General features: G+C 45.2%; 1 protein-coding gene across 1 annotated transcript in view; it reads left to right on the top strand.

Annotated features, from left to right (window-relative positions):
* Positions 1–1,450: 1,450 nt before the first annotated feature.
* Positions 1,451–27,261, top strand: part of FAM193A (family with sequence similarity 193 member A) — a 74,769-nt gene continuing 48,958 nt past the window's right edge. Inside the window, exon 1 of the mRNA XM_081092483.1 lies at positions 1,451–1,785. Coding sequence (XP_080948609.1) covers positions 1,558–1,785 — 228 coding nt within the window. The 5' untranslated portion in view covers positions 1,451–1,557. The remainder of the gene's footprint in view (positions 1,786–27,261) is intronic.

Raw genomic sequence — 27,261 nt, 5'->3', positions numbered from 1 at the left:
AGAGAACAACAGTGACTCCCATGATGTTCCATTGTTTGAGGAGCAGTCTGGAGCCTTCTAGAATACCACTGAGAGAGAGTGCTCAGTTCTCTCCCCTCACACCCCAGACATTCACATGGCTGCTTAGCTGGGTTTGGGTCAGTCCTTGCAGCCCTGTGGATGTGACAGGCGTAAGCAGCTTGCCCACTGGTTATAGAAGGTAAGGGCCCCCTGCAAGGCCCTCTTTGGCCCACGTGCTGCTGTCGTTCGTTCAGTTATCTCTCAGCCCCTGTTTACGCACCTGATCCTGTCAGGCCTCTCTGGGCTTTGGAGTGGAGCTGGGTGCACCTGGTCCAGTTAACACGGGCGTGTGTGAGCCTCAGTGCTGGAGGACAGGGAGGAGCCGGGGGCCGATGGAGGCCTGGTGGGCTGGGTGGGCATTGGAGGGGGCCTGTGGGGAAACTGGGGATGTGAAATAGCCCAAAGTTCCAGCCGCCAAGCCCTGGGCCGCCTCCCTCCTGATTCATCCTGTGGCCGGGGCACTCCAGAGGGCCAGGGGCCTGCGGTGGGGGAGGGGGGCAGGTTTCCGTCGCCTCCATCCTGCATGTGCTGTGGCAGAAGTTGCCTGCCTCTGCAAGGCCATACCTGGCTTCCCTGCTCACCTGTTGCCCAGGTGTGCTCTCTCGAACCTCTTCAGGATTTACAGATGTTTCCTCTAAGGTGCAGATGATTCATCTTGGGCTCACGCTGATTAGGGTTAAAATCTTGGTGCCTGCTTGCCGACCTTGTGACATTAGGCCTGTTTTTTATTTACATATTTTATTGACACTATTACTGATGTCCCTTATCTCCCCCCTTGCCCACCTCCACCTGCCCCTGCCGCCTTTACATTAGGCCTGTTTTTAACTTGGGAGCCTGTTTGTGTTTTAAAGGCAATTTTACTTTTCCTGCAATCTTTTGGAGAGAATAGGGTGATCATCTTGCTTCTTCCTCCTGTCCCGGAGGCTTCCTCCCCACCCTCACCCTATAGTTTAAGACCTGTTTGAAAAAGTGGACATCGAGATTGGGTGGCTGTCAAGCTGGAAGGGAGGCTGGGTTTTGCAAGGGGTGGGGAGTGATCGCCAGTAGCCGCCTCGGAGGTGGGTGGAGCCTGCTGACTTGCGCCCTGGGCCTGAGCAATGCAGACAGACCTAGAGTGGTGACTCTGAACTTGGTTGATGCGAAGCATCCTGGTGCTTCCTCAGTCAGAACACTGGGACCCACTGCATCGTGGGAGCTAATACAGAATCTGGGTGCAGGGCCAGAGGGAGCTTCTTCTATTTTTTTTTTTTTTGAGGGAGAGTTTCTAACTCCTCCTAAGATGCTCCTGTGGCATCACTGTTTTATTTGAAGTATGATGAGGTCCTAGAACTCTAGGTACAGTTTTCTTCAACAAATTCTCTATTTGATGTTTCGTTCCATAAACACACACACATTGTAATTTTAGAGCTACATATATTTTTTAATGATCTTGGTTTTGTGGATTATGTATTGAAAATAGAAAACATTCTTCTATTCCAGACTCCTTTTAACTTTGGCATGAATCACAGAACTCCACCCTACCCCGCCGGGGACTACTGCCTGCTGTGCAGAAGCGAACGCAAAGACTCTTCCTTCCTAGAGAGTGGGATTAAGACTGCGAGCAAATTGGCGCTTTCCGTGGCTCCCAAGGGCAACAGCGTGCTGCACCTGCCGCTGTGGGTGTGCCCTGACTGCAGGCGGACCGTGGAGAAGGAGGAGAGGCACGGAGGCCTGGACCAGCCAGCGGTGAGTGCCCTGCAGAGCGCCCGCGCTCCCTGACTTCCTTAGCCAGCGGGTCGGGGCTTATTGGGCAGTGAGATCGTTGATACGGGTCTGTTTTCTGGGAACAACTCCTTCCTGTGCCATCCTCTGGTCCCTGCTCCGCTCTCCACCTGCTGGGCTTTCCTCTGGGTCTTCCCTGTCACACCTGCAGGAGGTGGTAGTGAACCTGCCCCCCTTGGTCACACAACTTGGTGAGCAAGTTTGGGGGGCTCAAAGATAAGCTTTGTAGTCTGGTCTCAGGATTTCTTTGGCAAAGCAGTTTGCTGAAAAGCTGGAAGGCTTTTCATGTGTTTAATTTTAATCTAGACAATTCCATGTGCCGGTAACTCGCCCGAAATTCTTTCCCAGGTGCAATTCTCAAGTCCTGGTTTCCTCCTTTACCTGGATGTCATGTCTCAGCTAAATGGGGGCTTTCTTGAGGCCCAGGCTTGCGTGGGAAGGCCACCCCCTTAATCTCATTGTTGGCGCAGACTGTGGCTTAGGGGGCCTTGCCTCTGAAAGGGCTTTCAAATCTGCTCTTTGGGTTCTGGAAGGAGTTGGCTTTTGCAGCCATTTGAGGCCCCACCATCGAGGGCTTCTCTGCTCCGTTGATCTCTGCTTGGGAGCAGTTGTCCTTGTAGCCTGTCTTCTGACCCAAGACTGCTCTCGGTTGGTCCCTGGTGAATGAGCGGCTGCTGCACAGTGTACGTTGCCTTAGTCTCTCTGGTCTTGTCTGTCTCCTTGCTGCCTGCCACTGAGCCAGTGACTTCTGTTTTGGGGTTTCCTTGAAGGCAGCACCCCAAATCATGTGGCATTTTCTGGAGTAGTGCTTTCATAACTAAACCTAAAAAGAAATGGGTTTTGGCCTCCCACACGCCCCTTCTCCTGCTCTGTCCCTCTGGCGCCTCTTTCTGATCACTGTGTATTCGCTTTGGTTTTTTTGTTGTTGTTTTTTGTTTGTTTTTTAATATATTTTATTGATTTTTTACAGAGAGGAAGGGAGAGAGATAGAGAGTTAGAAACATCGATGAGAGAGAAACATCGATCAGCCGCCTCCCGCACATCTACTGGGGATGTGCTCGCAACCCAGGTACATGCCCTTGACCGGAATCGAACCTGGGACCTTTCAGTCCCCAGGCCGACGCTCTATCCACTGAGCCAAACCGGCTGTTTTTTGTTAATCTTCGCCTGAGGATATTTTCCCATTGATTTTTAGGGAGAGTGGGAGAGAGAAGGAAAGACAGAGAGAAACATCGATGTGAGAATAACACATCAATTGGTTGCCTCCTGCAGGCTCCCGACCAGAGCCCGGGGTGAGGAGGAGCCTGCAGCTGAGGTACATGCCCTTGACCGGAATCAAACCCGGGACACTTTGGCCCGCAGGCCGACGCTCTATCCATTGAGCCAATCCGGCTAGGGCCGTGTTCACTTTGTATTCCTTCACTGGAGCATACTCCATGAGGGCAGTTGTTTGTGTGTCGTGTTTCCTTACCAAGAACTGTGCCGAGCCTGGCATATTTTAGGTACCCAGAGTATTCCAATTAATGAGTACATAACTGAATGAACAAAGAAAGGAGCAGACCGTGGGATCCCTCATTGGAGATTAAGAAGGTGGGTAGGCAGTGTTGAGTTTTCACCCTCAGGTCTTTCTGCTTTTATCATTTTCTTCTTTCCTTTCTGTGTGCACCTCAGGTGTTTGGTCCCCCCTGTTGCTGCAGACGGCATGTTAGTGCCACCGGCGCTGGTTTGTTCCTGAGCACTGTCGGCGGCGTGCCAGCTCTTTCGCAGCTGAGCGTTCTGTCTCCAGCTCGCTGCCCTTCCTTCCTGTGTCCAGTCCTGTCCCACCTGCGGTGCCTTTGGGGAAGGGTTGCTGCTTCTCTTCTGGTTTGGGACGCAAGTGGAAGCATCTCCGATTTCTCTTGCCATTCAGGGAGTCTCGCTTCCACACTCCCAATTTGCCCCAGATAATGGATTATCTAATGAGGCTTTTCTCCTCATCAAAAAAGTGACCCCAGGATCACCCAGGTGTCTCGTTGGCCTGTGTTTGTAGACTTAGACCTCCTGTTGTTTTCATAAAGTTGGCCTCTTTGCTCAAGCTGGTTAAAATTGCTGGCCTTTAAAAATATACATATAATTTACATGTGATAAAATTCACCCTTTTAAAGTGAATGTAGTTCAGTGAGTTTGACAAACCTATGCAGTTGTGTAACCACCACCTCCACCCAAGCTCCCTTGTTCACTGTCATCGGCAGCACCTCCCCTCTCCCCCCAGCCCTTGCAACCATCGCCCTGATTCCGTCCCCACCGTCTTTCTTTTCCCGAGGTCACAGTCTCCTGTAACTCGGCATAGTTGTGTGTACTGCTGCACGCATTGTCCAGCTGCACACGATTCGTTTCCTCATTCACTGTTGATGGACGTGGGGTTGCTTGTGGATTTGGACTTTGCTCTGGCTACGTCACCACACCCCAGGAGGTGGGAACCTTTCTTCTCTCTTCCCAACTCCCCAATCCATCTCTGCCCTGCTCAGCTCAGCTGTTGAGCTCCCCACTTCAGGGCCAAGGCCCTTCTCACCTCTTACCCTCATGATTGGGGAGGCCTTTTCCCTGGGGCTTCCAGGTACCTATCCCTTTCCATCCCCCCAGTGCTTTATGCGTGGTTATTCTTTTCCTCTTTATTTTATTATTTTTATTTTAAATTAAACATATGTTTATTGATTTCAGAGAGGGAAGGGCAAGGGAACGAGAGAAACATCAATGATGAGAGAGAATCGTTGATCGGCTGCCTCCTGCATATCCCTTCCCGGGAATCAAGCCTGCAACCCAGGCATGTGCCCTGACCGGGAATTGAATCAATGACCTCCTGGTGCGTGGGTCGATGCTCAACCTTGACCACGCCGCCGGGCTGTTCTTTTCCTCTTCATGTCACAGATCTTTTCTTCTCTCCTGGGTCATGCCCAGGGGAGTGCAGATGCTCTAGCACTGTCCACTTGTTAAATAACCGCCTTTGCCCAGCCTCCCTTCCCGCTGTCACCATCTCCTTTCGCTCCCTTCAAACCATGCATGTCTCTGTAAATGTAAAACTTCTGGTTTAATGTTTGAAGTTTCCATTTCTTCTCAGGTTACTTTGGTAAATTATATTCTTAGAAATTATCAGTTACCGGTATGCACTTGTGTGCAGACAGTCTCTTTAATTCTGACCATATTTGTAGATGCAACTCTTGGAATTCCTCATATTTCTGCCCCCCCCCCTTTTTTTAACCAGTCTTGGCTAGAAGTCTGTCAATTTTGTCTTTTCAAGGAAGAGCTTTTTAATTTTTAAAATATCTCTCACTTTGTTTCATGCGTTACTGCAGCTTGATGTGCGTGCGATACGTATTTGATTAGTGAATGCTGTGGGACACACAGTAAACGTTGGGAGGTACCCGTGAGTGCAGCAAGTCACTGTCCCTCTCACCGCCTCCTCGCCATCCTCCTCCTCCCAGAGGCATCCACTGCCACCACATCCTGTCTGTTCCTCTGGAGAGGTTCCTTTTGCTCTGCACCAAGGAGGTAGCGGTGGACACTGTCAGTAAGTGAGACGTGTGGCTCGCCCAGTGTCGTGTTCTGGGAGAGGGGTGCGTATGCCTCGAGAGGTAGGGGCTGCGCTCCAGCTTCTGAGGGCTGCTGACAAGTGTCTTGGAGCCTGAGCTTGGGTGCCATCTGCTTGGGGAGCTGCATTCCTGTGCTCATCTCACCTGGAGACCTGTGGGAGCCTGAGCCCTGCCCAGCCTGCTACGTGGGAGAAGGAGTGAGAGGGCCTGTCCCCGTGCCGATGCCCGGAGGCCTGCAGGAGGCAGTGGGCCTTCATCCCACTCGGTCCACAGCTGCCGTGGCTTCTCCTTTCTTTCTGTGGCTACTCCCCGGCCTTCCTAAGTTGAGTTCTTTCTTACCCACCAGTTTCTGTTCTCTGGTATGTGCTGGAAACCTCTAATGGATGCTCTCGATTTTGAAATGTTAGTTGTATTGGCTCAATTTTAAGTATTATCCAATTTTCAGTATTTCTGTTTTGAACTATGAATTATCTACTATTCATAAATAACCAAACATATCTCTCTAGGATTACCTTTAATCATGCTTTTACTTTACTGCTGTTAGAATTAGAGGTCATGGTCTGTGGTCAGTTTCACTAACCTGTGGTTAAGTTTTCATGAATGTCCGTGAGAGCTTGAAAATGTCTCTTCAGGGTTGAGATGGAGAACCTTGTTAATTATGCTCATAAGCCTTTTGTATTCTGATTGGTTCTCTGTGTGCTTAACTCTCTCAATTTCAGAGTAATATCCGTTCAAGTCTCCTACCATGCATGTACGTTTGTCTTTCTTATTTCCATCTTGATTGACATGTTTCAAGGCTGTGCTGGGTGACTATAGGTTAAAATGATTAAATCTTCACACGTTCCTTTTCCTCTTTTTAAAAATATTTTTTATTTATTTAAAAAATATATATTTTTATTTTTTTATTTTTATTTTTTTAAATATATTTTATTGATTTTCCACAGAGAGGAAGGGAGAGAGATAGAGAGCCAGAAACATCAATGAGAGAGAAACATCGATCAGCTGCCTCCTGTACATCTCCCACTGGGGATATGCCCGAAACCCAGGCACATGCCCTCAGCCGGAATCGAACCCAGGACCCCTCAGTCCGCAGGCCGACGCTCCATCCACTGAGCCAAACCGGTTTCGGCAAAAAAATATATTTTTATTGATTTCAGAGAAGAAGGGAGAGGGAGAAAGAGATGAAACATCAATGATGAGAGAGAATCATGGATCGATCGGCTGCCTCCTGCATGCCCCCTACTGGGGATCGAGCCTGCAACCTGAGCATGTGCCGGATTCGAACCTGGGACCCTTCAGTCTGCAGGCCGAAGGTTTACTCACTGAGCCAAGCCGGCTAGGGACGCATTGTTCTTTTTCTTGCACTGAAACCATCTGAGGCCCCTTTGTCCTAATGAGCTACTTGCTGTGTCCTAGGTGAACTCCTTCCCTCGCCTCCTTTTCAGTCCCTGGATGGGGCCTGTATGTCCGCAGAGAGGCAGGCTTCACTTGGCCTCCTTTGTCCTACTTGTTAATCGTGGAATTGACCCTTGTCACTGAAGGGTTGCGGGCGGGTGGGTTTCGTTCTCCCCAACACAGGTCCCGAGCCCAGCATTGCCCTCAGCCACATCCCCTCTCTGCCCCTGGCCGGCCTCCGCCTTCTCACAGGGCCCCCTCTCTCCTGCGCTGGGTTAGCCAGATGCCTGCCCCCCATCCCACGCTTTCCTTGGCGTTCCGGCTGTTCGGAACGTGATACAGACGTCCGTGCGGCAGCAGCATTTTGTGTCTTATGTGTTTTGTTGGAGATTCACAGATGTCGCGTCTTCTTTGTTGTCACCTTCCGACGCGTGGCATGGCGTGGTTTCCAGGTTTTGCTGTTGAGTGTTGTACCTGGAGCACACGCTCGCCCGTTGTTGTGGATACGCGTGGAGGAGGAGTCACGGGATTTAGAGTGTGAACTGACCTGCAGGTTAAGAGCAGTAGCATATTTTTCAATGAAAACTATTTTCTGAAACAAAAATAATGTCGTGAGGGCTCTGGTCGGTGTGGCTCAGTTGGTTGTCATCCCATGCACCTAAAGGTTGCAGGTTCGATTCCCAGTCAGGGCACATGCCCAGCTGGTGGCTTTGATCCCGAGTGGAGGGCATGCAGGAGGCAGCCAATTGATGTTTCTCTCTTCATCAATGTTTCTCTCTCTCCCTCTCCCTTCCTCTCTCTCTCTGAAATCAATAAAAAATTATTTTTTAAAAAATAATAATTTAGTGAGTAGAGTAGCATTGTTGTGAGAATCTTTTTAATGTTTGTATAATAGAAGATGCTAGATTCTCAATCTGTTGTGATAGGTTGTTTTGATTGAAGTATATGAAGAGAATATTTTAATACCTGTTTTTAGATAACTGCATTTTCTTCTTAAGCAAACTGTGTTTTAATGGTTAGTTACAGTGTAGAGTCAAGCAACCTTTATGATTTTCCTCTGCTGTTAAAGTCAAGTCCATGCTCTCTGGATGAGTCTCTTGCCCGTGTGTGATTTTGGAACACCACCCATCGGTCATTTGTGAGAGCAGTGGCTGACCAAGTTAGGGACCTAGCTGATGCAGCACCCCTCCTTGTCCAGTCCTGGACATCATGTCTGTTAGCACCATCTCCATCTCATCAGAAATGTACGCGCGGAGCAGCTTCTGCCCACAGTGATGGCCACATTTCATTCAGTGACAGGCTCATTTCATTCATTTTTGAGAAAACGGGCTAATGGCCATGTCTGAGTCATCTCGTTGGGTCTGTCAGGCGTCCTTCCACGCGAGGCGGCTCGTGGCTGATGCTGCTCCTCACTGAGGTGCTTTCCCTGGGGACGCTTTATGTGCACTTCCTGTTTCCTCACAAGGAAGGTTCCAGAGGCGTGGCTGCAGGTCTGGGCTGGAACACATTCATGGCCCTGCTGCCCAGGGGCACTCCGACGGAGACCTGGTGCTTTTAAACTGAGCGCGTGGTGGGCAATGCCGCGGCACCGTACACCTGGCTGTGTAGCCGCTTCTTGCCGAGGGGCCGGCAGCTTCACCCACCGTCACGGCCAATGTCAGCACAGTGGGAAAGTCAGTGGCATCTTGGAGTGAATATGGAAACGGTTCTCACCAGTGGCCCCACTGAAAAGGTGCTCGGGACTCCCAGGGGCCCGTGGAGCACACGGTGAGAACCACCGTTCTGTTGGGTTGTCTTTCTTACTGCCGCGTGGCATTCGTTCCTTTGTGTTTAGTCAGACCCCGGTCGGCTCTATGCCCGCAGACATCACCCGCTTCCGATGTGCTTCCCTTTTCGCTATGTGTACACTGCCTTTGGATGAATACTAGTTCATTTTTAATCTAGCCAAATTGCTCAAAAAAATTTTAGTAGTTATTGCCTTCTTTAGTTCTGTTTATTAGTGTTTTTTCTCCTATATGAAATCACAACTGCATTTTTAGTATGTATTTTCTTCTGGCAGCACAGTCCAAAGGAATATGTGAATGACGAATGTAAGCCACATAGGTAACTGCAGATTTTTTAGTAACCCCTTACCAAAACTAAAAAGAAACAGGTGATATTATGTTTTACCTCAGTATATATATATCCAAGCTTATTTCAGCATGTACTCAATATAAAAAATATTAGTGAGATTTTTCTATATTTTCATACTGAATATTCAAAATGCTGCTCACCTTTCAAATACTCAGTAGTCACACATGATATGGGACTACTGAACAGCACGGTTTTATGCTTGTATTGTTTTGCATTCCAATTTTTTTTTTAAGAGAGAGAGAGAAAGGGAGAGGGATAGAGAGATAGAAACATTGATGAAAGAGAAACATCATCAATTAGCTACCTCCTGCATACCCTCTACTGGGGATTAAGCCCATAAACTTGGGCATACGCCCTGACGGGGAATTGAACCAGGGACCTCTTGGTTCATGGGTCGATGCTCAACCACTGAGCCACTCCGGCCAGGCTGCTTTGCATAGACCAGTGATGGCGAACCTTTTGAGCTCGGCGTGTCAGCATTTTGAAAAACCCTAACTTAACTCTGGTGCCGTGTCACATATAGAAATTTTTTGATATTTGCAACCATAGTAAAACAAAGACTTATATTTTTCATATTTATTTTATATATTTAAATGCCATTTAACAAAGAAAAATCAACCAAAAAAATGAGTTCGTGTGTCACCTCTGACACGCGTGTCATAGGTTCGCCATCACTGGCATAGACCTACAACCCACCTGGGATCGAAATTAAAATTTTATATGGTTGACAAATGTAAAACTTTAGATAATAATAAAAAAAATTTATATGGTGTGGAGTTAAGGTCAAGTTTAATGCATTGCCATGTGGAGATCCAAAGCTACCTTTGATTACTATGCAAAGGCCATGCTTCAGGACTCCAGAATGTGCACGTGCGCGTCCTGCACAGTAAAGTTCACACCTGGGGGGCTGTGGATGGATTTTCATGGTCTTTGAAGCGGTTGAAACACTTCGTATCCTGATAATGGGGGAAGGTGTGTTGAGAGTGGAGAGCTTTGGCCCTGACTTATATGACCTGGGGCCTGGGTAGGACTTGTCAGGTCAAGGCTGTGAGGAAGGACCGGAGGTTGTCTCCACACTTCGATGCTGTGCTGAGGCCGAGCAAAGACCTATCGCAGGCCTGGGCTGCTTGGGCAGGAGAATTGAGACAGGCAAAGAGGAGGGCTGCTTGGGGTGCTTTACACAGACCTCCGGCCGCAGGCCTGCCTCAGAGAACCTGCTGCTTAGTAGCCAGTACCAGGCCTGTGTTGAATTCAGCAGTTTAGTTTCAGCTAATCATTCATCTTTTTCTTTAAAACAATGTGTACTTGAATTTTAATAATTTTCAGGGTTTTTTTTTGTGTGTGTGTGTGTGTGTGTAAGTTGTAGACCAACTTGAATTTTCCTACTTACACAAGGACTCAAAAGCACAAGTTATATCGCATGTGACTTTAGTAGATGTTTAAATAGCAAGAAGTTTGGTTGGGTGGGAAGTGGCGCTTTGGGGAATTTTTTGTAAAGAGGTCTTGTAGCCAGCCCAGCAGCATCTGGCCACAAGGACGACTGCTCGGCAAATTCAGGTTCTGGTTTTGTGTGTTCAGGGTTGACTGTGCTAAAGGCTCTGTTTGGTTCTGGACATTAGCAGTTGTGTCTGGGTTCTCATGTATGTGGTTGAAATGTAAGTCCTGCATTTTACACTAAGAGCCAGATTCTTTACTAGTTACCCTACAGAAGGCATACAGCCCCAATTGAAACCATCCATTTAAAATGCTGATATTCGCCCTTCTCTTGAATGTTTGTCATAATACAAACATACCGTCCCTTTATAATGAACTTCATGGAGTGGATGCTCACGTAATTTGTCACTACTGTCCAGAATTGTCAGAATGAGAGGACAGAAAGATCTTCGGAATGGTGGTCTTTGGCTTTTTCGCTTAATATATGCTTTTGAGATTCATCCATGTCACTACGTGTGCCAGTGTTAATTTCTTTTTATTTCTAAAGTAGAGGTCCAATGCACGAAATTCATGCATGGGGCAGGGTGGGGGGCAACGGTGTCCCTCAGCCCTGCTTGCGACTTCTCGCAATCCGGGACATCCCTCCTGCAATTAGGGGCCCCTCGCTCCTAACGGCCCGCCTGCTTGCTCCTTACCACTTGGCTCCCTGCTCCTTACCGCCCACCTGCTCACTCCTTAGTGCTACTGCGGAGGCGGAGGCGGGAGAGGTTCCCGCCACTGCTGTGCTGGCCAGCCCTGAGCCCAACTTCTGGCTGAGTGGCACTCCCACTTTGGGAGCACACTCACCACCAGGGGGCAGCTCCTGCATTGAGCATCTACCCCCTGGTGGTCAGTGCGTGTCACAGCGACCGGCCGTTCTGGTCGTTCCTCCGTAATGGTTTCTGGGCTTTTATATTTATTCCAGATAGCATTCCACTGTATGGATGAACCACCATTTGTTTCTCCACCAGCAGTAGAGTAGTAGTATTTGTGTTTGCTGGTTTGGGCTGTTGAATAAAGCTCCTAACAACATCTCAGTACATGTCTTTATGTCAACATAGTTCATTTCTCTTAGATAAAGACCTAGGAGTGGATTCAAGGTCATAGGCTAAGTGTATGTCTGATGTCACAAGGAACCATCATGCTGTGTTTCAGAGTGCTGGTGCTGTTTCCCAGCCACGTGTGCGAGTCTCCATTGGCCTCCATCCTCGCCTAGGCTGGGTATTGACAGTCCTCAATGATACCCATGCCAGTGGCTCAGTATTAGCCCAGAGAGCTTTAGTTTGCATTTTCCTAATGGCTTGTTGAGCATCTTTTTATTGCTTTTTTCCCACCTGTATCTCGATGGCTGTTCACATCTTTTACCTGGTTTTAATTGGTTTGTTTATCTTATTGAGTTGTGAGAGATCTTTATATATTCTGAATACAAGCCTTTTATTCGATACATTTCTCAAATATTTTCTCCCGGTGTGTGGCTTGCCTTTGCATTATATAACACTCTTTTATGTAGAGCAATAGTTTTACATTTTGGTCAAGTCTAAGTTATCAACTTTGAAATGGTTTGGGCTTTTGTGTTCTATGGGAGAAGTCTTGGCTGCCTCAGATTTAAAGAACTTTTGGTCTGTGGTTTTTCTAGATATTTTATGGTTTGAGCTTATACATTTGATCTGTGACCCATTTTCAGTGAACTTTTGTGTCTTTGTAAAGAGTTGCAGTTCATCCTTTTTGTATGTGAATGTCCAGTTGTTCCAGTACTGTTTGTTGAAAATACTGTTTTTCCTCGTTGAATTACCTTGGCATTTTTATTTAAAAAATCAATTGATGCCATATGAGAGGGTCTGCTTCTGGACTCTGTGTTCCACTTTGCGTAGATACGGTCCTTTTGCCAGTACCTTACTGTCTTGATTCGAGAAGCTAAGTTATGAAATTAGGTAGTAGTGGTTCCCAGCTTTGTTATTTTTTTTATAAGTGTTTGGCTATTCTAGGTCCTTTGCATTTCCATAAAAAGTTTAGTATCGTCTTGCTAGTTTCTACAGAAACACCTGCTGAGATGTTAGCTGGCACTGTGTTGTGTTATAGGTCCGTTTGGGGAAAATGGGCATCTTAATAGTGAGTCTTCCAGCCCATGCATGTGGCATGGATCTTCATTAACTTAGGTCTTTCAGGGTTATTCTTAGAGCAGTTCTGTAGTCTTCACACTGGAGGCTTTGCATGTGGTGTATTGAAAACTTTCCAAAGTATTTCACATTTTTCTTGGTATTTTAAATTATGCTTCTAACATTTTTAAATATCCAATTGTTTATTGCTAGTATATAGAAATGCAACTGCTTTTTTGTTTATTGAGTTTATATCCTATGAAATCCCATTTATTCTAGTGGTCTTTTGGTAGAGTCCTTAGGATTGTCTCCGTAGATGGTCATGTCCTCTATAAGTAACGTGTTTCTTCCTTTCCAATCTGTATGACTTTTGCTTTTTCTTGCCTTGTAACATTGGTTAGGACCTCTAATATGAAGCTGAATAGGAGTGATGTGAGCAGACATTCTTGCCTGTTCCCAGTCTTAGGGGGAAAGCACTTAGTCATTTACTGTTAAGTATGATGTTAGTGGTAGGTTTTTGCAGATCAGGTTGAAGAAGTATACTTCTGATTTTAGTTTGCTGAGTCTTATCAGGAATGGATATTTAATTTTGTAAAACTTTGTCTACATCTATGGAGATGATCATGGAGGTGCTTTTGTTAAAATTAGTTATGGTGGTTTTTAAATGTTGAAAGCACGTTGCATTCCTGGGATACTCCAGAGTTGGTTGTGATCTATGTGTTATGCTTTCTCTAGGTTGTTCTATTGCAGGGGTCCTCAAACTTTTTAAACAGGGGGCCAGTTCACTGCCCCTTGTTGGAGGGCCGGACTGTAGTTTAAAAAAAAACTAGTCAGCCGCTAAGCAACAGGCAGCGGCGGCAAAAACACCCGGTGGGCCGGATAAATGTTTTCGGCGGGCCGCAGTTTGAGGACCCCTGCTCTATTGGATTTGCTAACGTTTTAAGGAGTATGGCATCTATGTTCACAGGGCTTCTTAGTCTGTAGGTTTCTTGTCACACAATATCTTTGTGTGGTTTTGGTGTCAGAGTATTACCTCATAGAATGAACTAGGAAGCATTCTCTCCTCTGCTTCTCCTGTGAAAAGTTTGTGTAGTATTCCTGTGATTTCTGCTTAAATGTTTGGTAGGCTTCCCCGGTGACACTGTCTTGACCCAGGGTTGCTTTATTGGGATGGTTTTGAACTAGGAGTTCAGTTTATTTTATAAAGTTTATCTCTTTCAATTTATGGGATCTGTAGTGATTGCACCAACCCCACTCCTTTCATTCCTGATACTTTGGTTGAGTTTTGTCTCTCTCTCTTTTTTTTTTTTCCTGACAACCTGGCTAGAGGTTTATCATTTTTATTGCTCTTTAAAAAAACCACATTTTGGTTGAATTGATTTAATACTTTCTATTCCATTAATTTTTGCTCTTAAGTTTATTATTTCTGTTTTTCTACTGTACATTTAATTTGTTATTCTTTTGGTTTCTTAAGATAGAAGTTTACATTAGTGATTTGAGACCTTCTTTTCTGACACACGTGTTTAATTTTATAAATTTTTTAAAAAATATATTTTATTGATTTTTTACAGAGGGGAAGGGAGAGAGATAGAGAGTTAGAAACATCGATGAGAGAGAAACATCCATCAGCTGCCTCCTGCACATCTCCTACTGGGGATGTGCCCGCAACCCCGGTACATGCCCTTGACCGGAATCGAACCTGGGACCTTTCAGTCCGCAGGCCGACGCTCTATCCACTGAGCCAAACCGGTTTCGGCTTCTTTTTCTTTTTTACCTTTATTTTTTCTTTTATTTCTTTTACAATATACAAAATAAATCTATTACCAGATTGTAGATACAAAATAATTAGCCATTTACATGCAATAAACATTAATATTTCAAGAAAAACGACTTTAAATATGTTACATGCAATAAACATTAATATTTCAGGAAAAATATATTTTAAATATAATGTTACATGCCATAAACATTTCAAGAAAATATTTTAAATATGATTTTACATGCAATAAACATTAATGTTTTAAGAAAAAATATTTTAAATAGAATAACATTACCAAAAGCTATAGGAAATATTAAAAATCTTCAGATAACAGGATTACTTCTATTATATTCTAAAATTTTTTTTTCTCTGGCTCTATTTTGTTCATCAGTTTATGTTGTTTATTATATTCCACAAATGAGTGAGGTCATATGATACTTATCTTTCTCTGGCTGGCTTATTTCACTTAGCATAATGCTCTTCAGGTCCATCCATGCTGTTGCAAATGGTAAGAAGTCCTTTTTTTTACTGCAGTGTAGTATTCCATTGTGTAGATGTACCACAGGTTTTTAATCCAATCACCTGCTGATGGACACTTGGGCTGTTTCCAAATCTTAACTATGGTGAATTGTGCTGCTAAGAGCATAGGGCAGTGATGGCGAACCTTTTGAGCTCGGCGTGTCAGCATTTTGAAAAACCCTAACTTAACTCTGGTGCCGTGTCACATATAGAAATTTTTTGATATTTGCAACCATAGTAAAACAAAGACTTATATTTCTGATATTTATTTTACATATTTAAATGCCATTTAACAAAGAAAAATCAACCAAAAAAATGAGTTCGTGTGTCACCTCTGACACGCGTGTTATAGGTTCACCATCACTGCACTAGACATCGTGCACAGCTTGGGTGGGGATGTAAATTGAGTAGGGCGGGGTCTCCGAGAATCACCAGGGCGGAGCAAACAGCAATGGCGTCTCTGCGTCCCCAAGTGCCGGCGAGGAGCTCCGCGAGAAAGCTACCCTCGCTCTCCGACCCACTGCAAGGCAGTCCCGCCTCTCCCCGTAGGTGTCTGGGACCTCAGAATCCTGCCCCAAACAAGCTCAGTGGATTCGAGAGCTTGTATCCCCTTCCGATTGAAAAAAAAACGCGCATCCAGTTGCAGTCCGCCTGGCGTGCGACTCCATACCTCTGGTCTTGGCTTCTCTGCACCTCCTACTCAGTCTCAGTGTGCTTCTTTCTTTCCTTCCAGTTGTAGAACTTCCACTGGGCCAGCCTTCCCATGGTTCTGGATGATAGCTGTTTTGTCTTATAGTTGGTAGTTTCAGTGTTGTTGTGGGAGGCAGCACACACAGGTCTATACCTTATGCCTCCATCTTGGTTCCCTCAGTATGGACATTTTAATGATGTTGATTCTACCCATCCATGAACACAGTATATCCTTCCATCTGTTTATGTCTTCCTCTATCTCCTTTTTCAACGTCCTGTAGTTTTCCGAGTACAGGTCGTTTACCTCCTTAGTTAAGTTTATTCCTAGGTATCTTAATTTTTTTGGTGCAATGGTAAATAGGATTGTTTTTTTAGTTTCTCTTTCTGTGAGTTCATTATCCTATCTAATAAAAGAGAAACATGGTAATTAGCTGTACGTCCGCTACCCTTCCCATTGGCTAATCAGGGAAATATGCAAATTAACTGCCAGCCAAGATGGCGGCCGTCAGCCAGGCAGCTTGAAGTGAACATGAGGCTTGCTTGCTTCAGTGACGGAGGAAGCTAACATTCCCCGCCTGCTGTTGCCGGCCTCTGAGCTTGCAGTTTGAAGCTAAACAAAACCCCAGAAACCTGCTTTCAGCCAGCCGGGATCTCAGAGCTGGAGTTATACATTGTTTCAATTATAGAACCCAAACAAACCAGATACCTGCTTTCAGCAGCGGAGGCCTAAGAGCTGGAGCCAAGCCTCAGAGCTAAAGCTGGCCCAGAATAAAAAAAAAAGAAAGAGAAAAAGGAGCAGTTGGGAGCTTCAGTCACCTGCCAGCCTGAAAACAGCCCTCACCCCCTCACCCAGACTGGCCAGGCACCCCAGTGGGGACCCCCACCCTGAAGGGTGTGTGACCAGCTGCAAATAGCCATCATCCCCTCATCGAGGCTGGCCAGGCAACCCAGTGGGAACCCCCACCCTGATCTAGGACACCCTTCAGGGCAAACCAGCCAGCCCCCACCCATGCACCAGTCCTCTATCCTATATAGTAAAAGGGTAATATGCTTCCCGGCACCGGGATCAGCGTGACAGGGGGCAGCGCCCAAACCCCCTGATCGCCCTGCGGCTCTGTGTGTGACAGGGGGCGGAGCCACAACCTCCCTATCCGCCCTGCTCTGTTCGTGACAGGGGAAGGCGCCCCAACCCCCTGATTAGCCCTGCTCTGTGCCTGATAGGGGGGAGCTCCCCAACCCCCTGATCGCCCTGCGGCTCTTTGTGTGACAGGGTGCGGCGCCCCGATCCCCTGAGCGACTCTGCTCTGTGTGTGACGGTGCGGCGCCCCAACCTGCCCCCCCCCCCCCACGGGCCCTGCTCTGTGTGTGACGGGGTAGAGCCATAACCTCCCCATCGGCCCTGCCCTGAGTGTGACAGTGGCGGCACCCCAACTCCCTGATCAGCCCTGCTCTGTGGGTGATAGAGGGTGGCGCCCCAACTCCCCTATCGGCCCTACTCTGTGAGTGACAGGGGGGAGCTCCTCAACCCCCTGATCGGCCCTGCTCTGTGCGTGACAGGGGGGAGCTCCCCAACCCCCTGATCGACCCTGCTCTGTGCGTGAAAGGGTACGGAGCCCCAACCCCCCTGATGGGCCCTGCTCTGTGAGTGACAGGGGGCAGCACCTCAACCCCTATTGGTCCTGCTCTGTGCATGACAGGGGGTGGCGTCCCAACTCCCCAATCAGCCCTGCTCTGAGCCCGTCCAGGGGCTGCACCTAGGGATTGGGCCTGCCCTCTGCCACCTGGGAGTGGGCCTAAGCCAGCAGGTCGTTATCTCCCGAGGGGTCCCAGACTGCGAGAGGGCACAGGCCGGGCTGAGGGACCCCCCCCCCCCCAAGTGCACAAATTTTTGTGCACCGGGCCTCTAGTTGGTGTATAAAAAGCCATAGATTTCTGGATGTTAATTTTGTATCCTGCTACATCACCAAATTCATTTCTTAAGTCTAGTAGTTTTTTTGATGGAGTCTTTGGGGTTTTTTATGTACAATATCATGTCATCTGTGACTAATGAGTTTTACTTCTTTTCCAATTTGGATGCCTTTTATTTTTTCTTCTTGTCTGATCTCTATGGCTAGCACTTCCAGCACTATGTCAAACAGGAGTGGTGAAAATAGGCATCCCTGTCTGTTCCTGTTCTTAGGAGAAATGGTTTTAGTTTTTTCCCATGGAGTATGATGTTGTCTGTAGGTTTGTCATATATGGCCTTGATCATATATGCGCCCTCTATTCACACTTTGCTGAGAATTTTTATCAAAAATGGTGTTGGATTGTGTCAAATGCTTTTTCTGCATCTATCGATGTGATCATACGATTTTTGTCTTTCAATTTGTTTATGTGATCTATCACATTTATTAAACTGATAAGAACAGATACTACACTTGATCTTAGCCAAAAGGCCGAGAAGCGATATGTGATCTATCACATTTATTGATTTGCAAATACTGTACCAGCCCTGCATCCCTGGAATAAATCCCACTTGATCATGGTGTAGATCTTTTTAATATATTGCTGGATGTGATTTGCTAATATTTTTTGAGGATTTTAGCATCTATGTTCATCAGGGATATTGGCCTGTAATTCTCTTTCTTTGTAGTGTCTTTATCTGGTTTTGGAATTAGGATTATGCTGGCCTCATAAAAAGAGTTTGGGCCCTAACCGGTTTGGCTCAGTGGATGGAGTGTCAGCCTGCGGACTCAAGGGTCCCAGGTTCGATTCCGGTCAAGGGCATGTACCTTGGTTGCGGGCACATATCCAGTAGGAAGTGTGCAGGGGGCAGCTGATCGATGTTTCTCTCTTATTGATGTTTCTGACTCTCTATCTATCTTCCTTCCTCTCTGTAAAAGATCAATAAAATATATTTAAAAAAAAAAAAGAGTTTGGAAGTGTTCCTTCCTCTAGGATTTTCTGGAATAGTTTGAGGAGTATAGGTGTTAGTTCTTTGAATGTTTGGCAAAACTCCCCTGTGAAGCTGTCTGGACTTGCGCTTTTGTTTGGTGGGAGGTTTTTTGTTTTTTTTGGGTTTTTTTTTTTTGCATATTAGGCTTTTATTATATAGGATGTTTCTAGTATTTTTTAAAAAATAAAATGTTCCTAATCATATATATATATATATATATATATATATATATATATATATATATATTTCTCCTTATCATACAAATGAGAAAACTTGAGCTTATGTAGTCTAAATAATTTTCTCCCAACATATTTCATAATCTAACCTTATTATATACAAAAGGGTTATTTTATAAGCAGAGTAATTTATAAGCAAATCTTCTATGAGAATTTTCAGTTGATTCTTTAACAAGGATATTTTCTAGAGCTTAACACCAAAAAGTAACCCTGTAGCTGATAACTCCTACTCACATTAAATGGTAGAACCAGAGATATTGCAAAAGTATTTGCTGGGGTCCAACCCCAGCGGGTCCAGGGGTCCCCAAAGGTGTGGACGGAGTCAGCGAAGAAGGAATGACACGGAGACAGCGTTCAGTTGATCAGCAGCCTAGCCAGGATCTCCAGCCAAGTTCTGTGTCCATGGTCTCTTGCTAGGTTCTCCAGCCAGGTTCTCCAGGTTCTCCAGCCAGGTTCTGTAGCCATGTTCCCTCCCTAGGTTCTCCAGCCAGGTTCTGTCCAGGTTCTCCAGCCAGGTTCAGTCACCAGGTTCTAGTCAGGTTCTCTTGCCAATTTCTGTAGTCAGGTTCAGTCCAGGATCTTTTGCTATGTTCTCTCGCTAGGTTCTGTCTCTAGGTTCTGAGGCCTGTTTCTGTCCAGGATCTTTTGCCATGTTCTCTCCAGCGAAGTTCTTCTGTCTCTAGAGAATGTTCTGTGTAGGTTCTGTGCCAATTTCTGTCTCCTGGTGGGAGTTTTTTTAATTACTGCTTCTATTTCATCAATTGTTATTGGCCTATTCAGGTTTTTTGAGGCTTCCTAATTTAGTTTTGGGAGATTGTATTTTTCTAGGAATTTGTCTGTTTCATTGGCATTGTCCAGCTTATTGGCATAAAGCTGTTCATAGCATTTTCTTACAATCCTTTGTATTTCTGTGGTGTCAGTTACTTCTCCACTTTTGTTTCTGATTTTATTTATTTGGGTCCTCTCTCTGTTTCTTGATGAGTCTGGCTAATGGTTTATCAATTTTGTTTATCCTTGCAAAGAACTAGCTCATGATTTCATTGATTTTTTTAGGCTCTAATTTATTTCTGCTCTTTTTATGGCAGAAATCAGGTCGGCGGGAAGCGACAAACCTTATGCACTCGGAAAAGAACTGTTTATTCCAATACTGCCGGCAGTATGGGAAATCAGCAGATCATCCACAAAAATCTGCTCTGCTGCCACCCATAAGCCAGCTGCTTATGTAGGGTAGGACAAAGATTACACAGGGAAATTGGAATATAGGCATGGGGAAGTAGAGATTTCAGGCATGGGGAAGTAGGAGGCTAGAGTGGGACTCCATTGTTTGGGCAAGAAGGCTGTTAATCTTTCCATGAGAATGGACCACATTCCAAGGTTGACACCCAGGTCCTGAGGGTGTACAACTCCCAGCCAGGTCAGAATGGCCTTTCTTTTTAAGCAACACAAGGCAGTCATGGTAACAGAACATGATTAATGTTTCCCACAACCATAGCCCATCCCCAATATTCCTTTTTTGCCCCTAACACTCTAATCTTACTTCTACTTACTCTGGGCTTTTCTTGTTATTCTCTTTCTAGTTCTTTAAATTGTAGGGTTAAATAGTTCATTATTAATTTTTCTTGTTTTCTGAGGTATGCCTGTAGTGCTATGAACTACCCTATGAGGACTGCTTTTGCTGTGTCCCAGAGATTTTGGGTTGCTGTGTGTTCATTTTCATTTGTTTCCAGGAATTTTTTCATTTCTTTCTTGATCTCGTTGGTAACCCATTTATTGTTTAATAACATGCTATTTAGCCTCCATGTGTTTGAATGATTTGGGGTGTTTTAATTTTTTACAGAGAGGAAGGGAGAGGGATAGAGAGTTAGAAACATCGATGAGAGAGAAACATCGATTTAGCTGCCTCCTGCACACTCCCCACTGGGGATGTGCCCGCAACCCGGCATCGAACCTGGGACCCTTCAGTCCTCAGGCTGACACTCTATCCACTGAGCCAAACTGGCCAGGGCTAGTGTAGTTGATTTCTAATTTCATTCCACTGTGATCTGAGAAGAGGCTTGATATGATTTCAATCTTCTTGAACTTGTGGAGACTTGTTTTATGTCCTAACATGTGGTCTGCCTTTGTGAATGATCCATGTGTACTTAAGAAGAATGTATATTCTGGCTCATTGGGGTGAAATGTTCTGTGAATGTCAGTTAAATCCATCTGATCCAGTGTGTCCTTTAGAGTCTCTGTTTCCTTATTAAGTTTTTGTCTGGAAGACCTATCCAGTGAAGTCAAAGGGGTGTTAAAGTCCCCTACTATGACTGTATTGTTGTCAATCTCTCCATTAAAGTCCTTTAGAAGTTTCTTTATATAGTTAGGTGCTCCTATGTTGGGTGCATATAGGTTTACCAGGGTTTTATCCTCTTGTTATATCGATTCCTTTAGTATTATGTAGTGACCATTGTTGTCTCTTGTGACGGCCTTCATTTTATTTTATTTTATTTTATTATTATTTTTTTGATTAATTAAATCTTTATTGTTCAGATTATTACATTTGTTCCTCTTTTTACCCCCCATAACTCCCCTCCACCTAGTTCCCACCCCACCCTCCGCCCTCACTCCCCACCCACTGTCCTCATCCATAGGTGCACGGTTTTTGTCCAGTCTCTTCCCGCATCTCCCTCACTCCTTTCCCCCCACCCAAGAATAGTCAGTCCACTCCCTTTCTATGTCCCTGATTCTATTATAATCACAAGTTCATTCTGTCCATCTGATTATTCACTTGATTTTCAGATTTACTTGTTGATAGATGTGTATTTGTTGTTCATAATTTGTATCTTTACCTTTTTCTTCTTCTTTCTCTTCTTAAAGGATACCTTTCAGCATTTCATATAATCCTGGTTTGGTGGTGATGAACTCCTTTAGCTTTTTCTTATCTGTGAAGCTCTTTATCTGACCTTCAATTCTGAATGATAGCTTTGCTGGATAAAGTAATCTTGGGTGTAGGTTCTTGGCATTCATCACTCCCTTCTGGCCTGCAAAGTTTCTGTTGAGAAATCAGCTGACAGTCGTATGAGTACTCCCTTGTAGGTAACTGACTTTCTTTCTCTTGCTGCTTTTAAGATTCTCTCTTTGTCTTTTGCTCTTGGCATTTTAATTATGATGTGTCTTGGTGTGGTCCTCTTTGGATTCCTTTTGTTTGGGGTCTCTGTGCTTCCTGGACTTGTAAGTCTATTTCTTTCACCAGGTAGGGGAAGTTTTCTGTCATTATTTCTTCAAATAGGTTTTCAATATCTTGCTCTCTCTCTTCTTCCGGCACCCCTATAATTCGGATGTTGGTATGCTTAAAGCTGTCCCAGAGGCTCCTTACACTATCTTCATATTTTTGGATTCTTTTTTCATTTTGCTTTTCCGGTTGGGTGTTTTTTGCTTCTTCATATTTCAAATTGTTTACTTGATTCTTGTGATCCTCTAGCCTGCTGTTGGGAGTCTGTATAATATTCTGTATTTCAGTCAGTGTATGCTTAATTTCTAGTTGGTCCTTTATCACAACCTCGAGGGTCTCATTAGATTTCTTGTAGGTCTCATTAAGTTTATCAGCAGTTTCTAGAAAATTCTTGAAAAACCTTAAAAGTGTGGTTTTTGCCGAAACCGGTTTGGCTCAGTGGATAGAGCGTCGGCCTGCGGACTGAAGGGTCCCGGGTTCGATTCCGGTCAAGGTCATGTACCTGGGTTGCGGGCATATCCCCAGTGGGAGATGTGCAGGAGGCAGCTGATCGATGTTTTTTTTTTTTTAATTAAATCTTTATTGTTCAGATTATTACATTTGTTCCTCTTTTTTCCCCCCATAACTCCCCTCCTCCCAGTTCCCGCCCCACCCTCCGCCCTCACTCCCCACCCACTGTCCTCATCCATAGGTGCACGATTTTTGTCCAGTCTCTTCCCGTATCCCCCACACCCCTTTCCCCCCCAAGAATAGTCAGTCCATTCCCTTTCTATGTCCCTGATTCTATTATAATCAACAGTTCATTCTGTTCATCAGATTATTTATTCACTTGATTCTTAGATTCACTTGTTGATAGATGCATATTTGTTGTTCATAATTTGTATCTTTACCTTTTTCTTCCTCTTCCTCTTCTTAAAGGATACCTTTCAGCATTTCATATAATCCTGGTTTGGTGGTGATGAACTCCTTTAGCTTTTCCTTATCTGTGAAGCTCTTTATCTGACCTTCAATTCTGAACGATAGCTTTGCTGGATAAAGTAATCTTGGTTGTAGGTTCTTGGTATTCATCACTTTGAATATTTCTTGCCACTCCCTTCTGGCCTGCAAAGTTTCTGTTGAGAAATCAGCTGACAGTCGTATGAGTACTCCCTTGTAGGTAACTGACTTTCTTTCTCTTGCTGCTTTTAAGATTCTCTCTTTATCTTTTGCTCTTGGCATTTTAATTATGATGTGTCTTGGTGTGGTCCTCTTTGGATTCCTTTTGTTTGGGGTTCTCCGCGCTTCTTGGACCTGTAAGTCCATTTCTTTCACCAGGTGAGGGAAGTTTTCTGTCATTATTTCTTCAAATAGGTTTTCAATATCTTGCTCTCTCTCTTCTTCTGGCACCCCTATAATTCTGATGTTAGTATGCTTGAAGCTGTCCCAGAGGCTCCTTACACTATCCTCGCATTTTTGGATTCTTTTTTCATTTTGCTTTTCCGTTTCGGTGTTTTTTGCTTCCTCGCATTTCACATCATTGACTTGATTCTTGCGCTCCTCTGTTCTGCTGTCGGGAGTCTGTATAATATTCTTTATTTCAGTCAGTGTATGCTTAATTTCTAGTTGGTTCCCCAATATAACATCGAGGGTCTCATTAGTTTTCTTGTAGATCTCATTAAGTTTATCGGCGGCTTCTAAACAGTTCTTGAGAGACCTTAAAAGTGTGGTTCTGAACTCTATATCTTCCATTGACAATTTTGTCCTGTTTCTTTGTCTCCGCATTTTGTTATGCTTCCTTGATGCACCCCCTAGTGGTCTTTGTTTGTGGTCTTATAGTTAAATCTTGATTGTTGTAGCTAATTCCAGGGAGGGTTTGACCTCCAGGCCAAGTGGCTATGAGAATCAGCTGTGTCAGCAGTGAGAGAACTTCTGTCCTCTAGGGAGGTGCTAATCTGGCGTTTGCCTGAGGCTATCCGGCAAATGCCTCTGTGCAGGGCTTGGGCGGGGCGGGTCGCACAGGATCAACAGGGTGGGCCGGAGAGAGCAGTTATGGCGGCTCTCAGTCCTGTCCCCAGGGGCTCTGCCTCTCTGAGTCCCAGCACCCGCTGCAAAGCTCGGAGAGAAAGCTGCACTCGCTCTGACCGAAGCCAGGCAGTCCCGCTTCTCCCGTTTGAGTCTGGGTCCCTAAAGACTCGCCCGGATCTGGAGCTCAGAGTCTGCGACTCCCTCCCGATTGAAAACGCCAACCGCGCCCTCCGCCGCCAGCCCGCTCCGTGCACTCCGCACCTCAGAATTTGACTTCAGCACTGCGCCTCCTCTGAGTGTCCGTATGCGTTTCTCTTTCCTCCTAGTTGTAGGACTTCCACTCAGCCAGCGTTCCAGTGGTTCTGGGTGATGTCCGTTCCGTCTTTTAGTTTCACTTTTGAAGTAGTTGTTCAAAGCAGCAAACTCCGGCGTTAACCTATGCCGCCATCTTGGTTCTCTCTGATCGTTGTTTCTCTCTCATCGATGTTTCTAACTCTCTATCTCTCTCCCTTCCTCTCTGTAAAAAATCAATAAAATATATTTTAAAAAAAAAAAGTGTGGTTTTGAACTCTATATCCAGTAGTTTGCTTTCCTCCATTTCTGTCATTTGTGTCCTTTTTCTTTGTCTACACATTTTTTATGCTTCCCTGTGTTGATAAAGTGGTTTTCTGTGCTAAGTGTCCTCTAGGGCCCAGTGGCTCAGTCTCCCCAATTACCTGAGGAGGACACTCTTGGTGCACCCCCTTGTGGTCTTTGTGCCCAGTCTTGTTGTAGTTAAGCCTTGATTGTTGTTGGTATCACTGGGAGGAATTGACCTCCAGGCCAATTGGTTGTGAGAATCAGCTGTGTCTGCAGTGGGAGAACTTCTGTGCTGGAGACACCCCTCCTGGGCAAGACTTGCTTCAATGGGGCCTTGGTGCTCACTGAGTCTGCCCCCTGAGTGTGTCCTTTATGGTTCCACGGAGCTGCAAACTGGATGGTCCCACTCTGACCACTGGGCACACTCGCTCCTGGTTCTCTAGGGAGGTGGTAATCTAGCCTCTACCTTAGGCTATCCAGCAAAAGCCTCCCTGCAGGGTTGGGTGGGGCGGGTCCCACGGTATCAATAAGGCGGGGCTAGCAGTTAGGCTGCTCTCAGAGGCCTAGCTTCTCAGTGAATTGGCAATCACTGCAAGCCCCTCCGAGAGAAAGCTGCCCTCGAGTTCTGACCAATGCCAGACAGTCCCGCTTCTCCCGTATGAGTCTGGGTCCCCAGAGACTTGCCCGGAACAGGAGCTCAGAGCCTGAGACTCTCCCCCCCGATTGAAAAGGACAACTGTGCCCTCAGCCGCCAGCCCGCTCCGTGTGCGCCTCTGTACCTTAGTATTTTACTTCCGCACTGCGCCTCCTCTGAGTCTCGGTATGCTTTTCTCTTTCCTTATAGTTGTAGAATTTCCACTCAGCCAGCCTTCCTGTGGTTCTGGATGATGCCCATTCCGTCTTTTAGTTGTATTTTTGAAGTGGCTGTTTGATACAGCAAACTCTGGTGTTTACCTATGCCGCCATCTTGGTTTCTCTGATGGCCTTCATTTTAAAGTCTATTTTGTCTGATATGAGTATTGATACTCCAGCTTTTTTTTCTTTTTCATTTGCATGGAGATTTTTTTTTTATCCTTTCATTCTCATCCTGTGTATATCTTTTGTTTTGAGGTGGGTCTCTTGAAACAGTGTATAGTTGGGTCATATTTTTGTATCCATTTAGCTACCCAATGCCTTTTGATTGGAGCATTTAATCCATTTACATTTAGGGTTATTATTGATAGGTACTTATTTATTGCCATTTTAATTCTGTATGCCTAGGTGTCTCTCTGTTTCTTCTTCTCATTACAGCAATCCCTTTAGCATTTCTTGTAATGCTGGCTTGGTGGTGATGAACTCTTTTAGCCTTTTTTTTTTTTTTTTTTTGGTCTGGGAAGCTCTTTAATTGACCTTCTATTTCGAATGATGGCCTTGCTGGAGATAATAATCTTGGTCTCAGATCCTTGCTTTCCATGACCTTGAGTACTTCATGCCATTACCTTCTAGCCCAGCCGTGGGCAAACTACGGCCCGCAGGCCGGACCCGGCCTGTTTGAAATGAATAAAACTAAAAAAAAAAAAAAAAAAGACCATACCCTTTTATGTAATGATGTTTACTTTGAATTTATATTAGTTCACACAAACACTCCATCCATGCTTTTGTTCCGGCCCTCCGGTCCAGTTTAAGAACCCATTGTGGCCCTCGAGTCAAAAAGTTTGCCCACCCCTGTTCTAGCCTGTAGAGTTTCTGATGAGAAATCAAGTGTCAGCCTTATGGGAACTCCTTTGTAGGTAACAGTTTTCTTTTCTCTTGCTGCCTTTAAGATTCTTATTTGTCTTTTTAATTTTGGGCATTTTCATTATGATGTGTCTGGTTGTGGGTCTGTTTCGGTTCTTCTTGTTTGGGGTTTTCTGTGCCTCCTGAACTTGTGTGACTTTTTCCTTTTCCAGGTTAGGTAAGTTTTCTGCTATTATTTCTTCAAACACCTTCTCTATTGCTTTCTCCCTTTCTGCCTCTTCTGGCACATTTACTATTCTAATATTGTTATATTTTACATTGTCCCACAGCTCCCTTAAGCTGTCGTCCTGTTTTTTGTTTTTTCTTTTTAGTTCTCTGCGTGATATTTTCCAACTCTGTCTTCTAATTAATTGAGTAGATTCTCAGCTTTCCCTAATCTGCTGTGTATTCCTTCCAATGTGTTCTTTGTGTTATGTCATTCTTTATCTCAGAGTGTTCTTTTTTTTGTAGTTACTATATCTTTTTTCATGCTGTTGAGCATTTTTACCACCATTACTCTGAACTCTGATTCAGATAAATTTTTATCCCTGCTTCATTTATCTCTTCTTCTGGAGAATTCTCTAGTTCTTTCATGTGAGGGTTGTTTCTTTGTCTCCTCATTTTGGCTTTTTGTTTGGATTTGTGACTATATATTAGGTGGATTCTCTACACCTCTCAATCTTTTGTGCCGGACAGTGTTAAAGGCTGTTTCTGACTAATTGGACCAGGCATAGACTCAAATCCGCCAGAGACCGCTCTGCCAATAGACTGATAGGATGCCTACTTAAATTGCCCCCAGACAATTGTCCCCAGGAATGGGGAGAGTTTTTTCTACACGGAGCGACAGTTGCTTCTGCCTGGAGGCTAATTGTTACTTTTAATCTCTTAAGTGTCCTCAGGGCAAGGTGTTTTCCATTAGGGTGTGTCCACTGTCTTCCCCCCAGGCAAGGTAGATGTCTGTGTGGGAAAGATGTCCTCCTCTGTGTGAGGGAATGACTCAGACCAGGAAACTTGGGGTGTCTGCCTTCTGAGCTCTGTGTCCTGAGTCCCCTGTCCTGGGTTCTGCTCTCACAGCTCCAGTCCACT

This window comes from Myotis nattereri (genome assembly GCF_964212035.1).
Source record: "Myotis nattereri genome assembly, chromosome: 1".
NCBI classification, from domain to species: Eukaryota; Metazoa; Chordata; class Mammalia; order Chiroptera; family Vespertilionidae; genus Myotis; species Myotis nattereri.
Note: the sequence above shows the minus strand (reverse complement) of the source record. Positions and strands in the feature narration are given on the sequence as shown.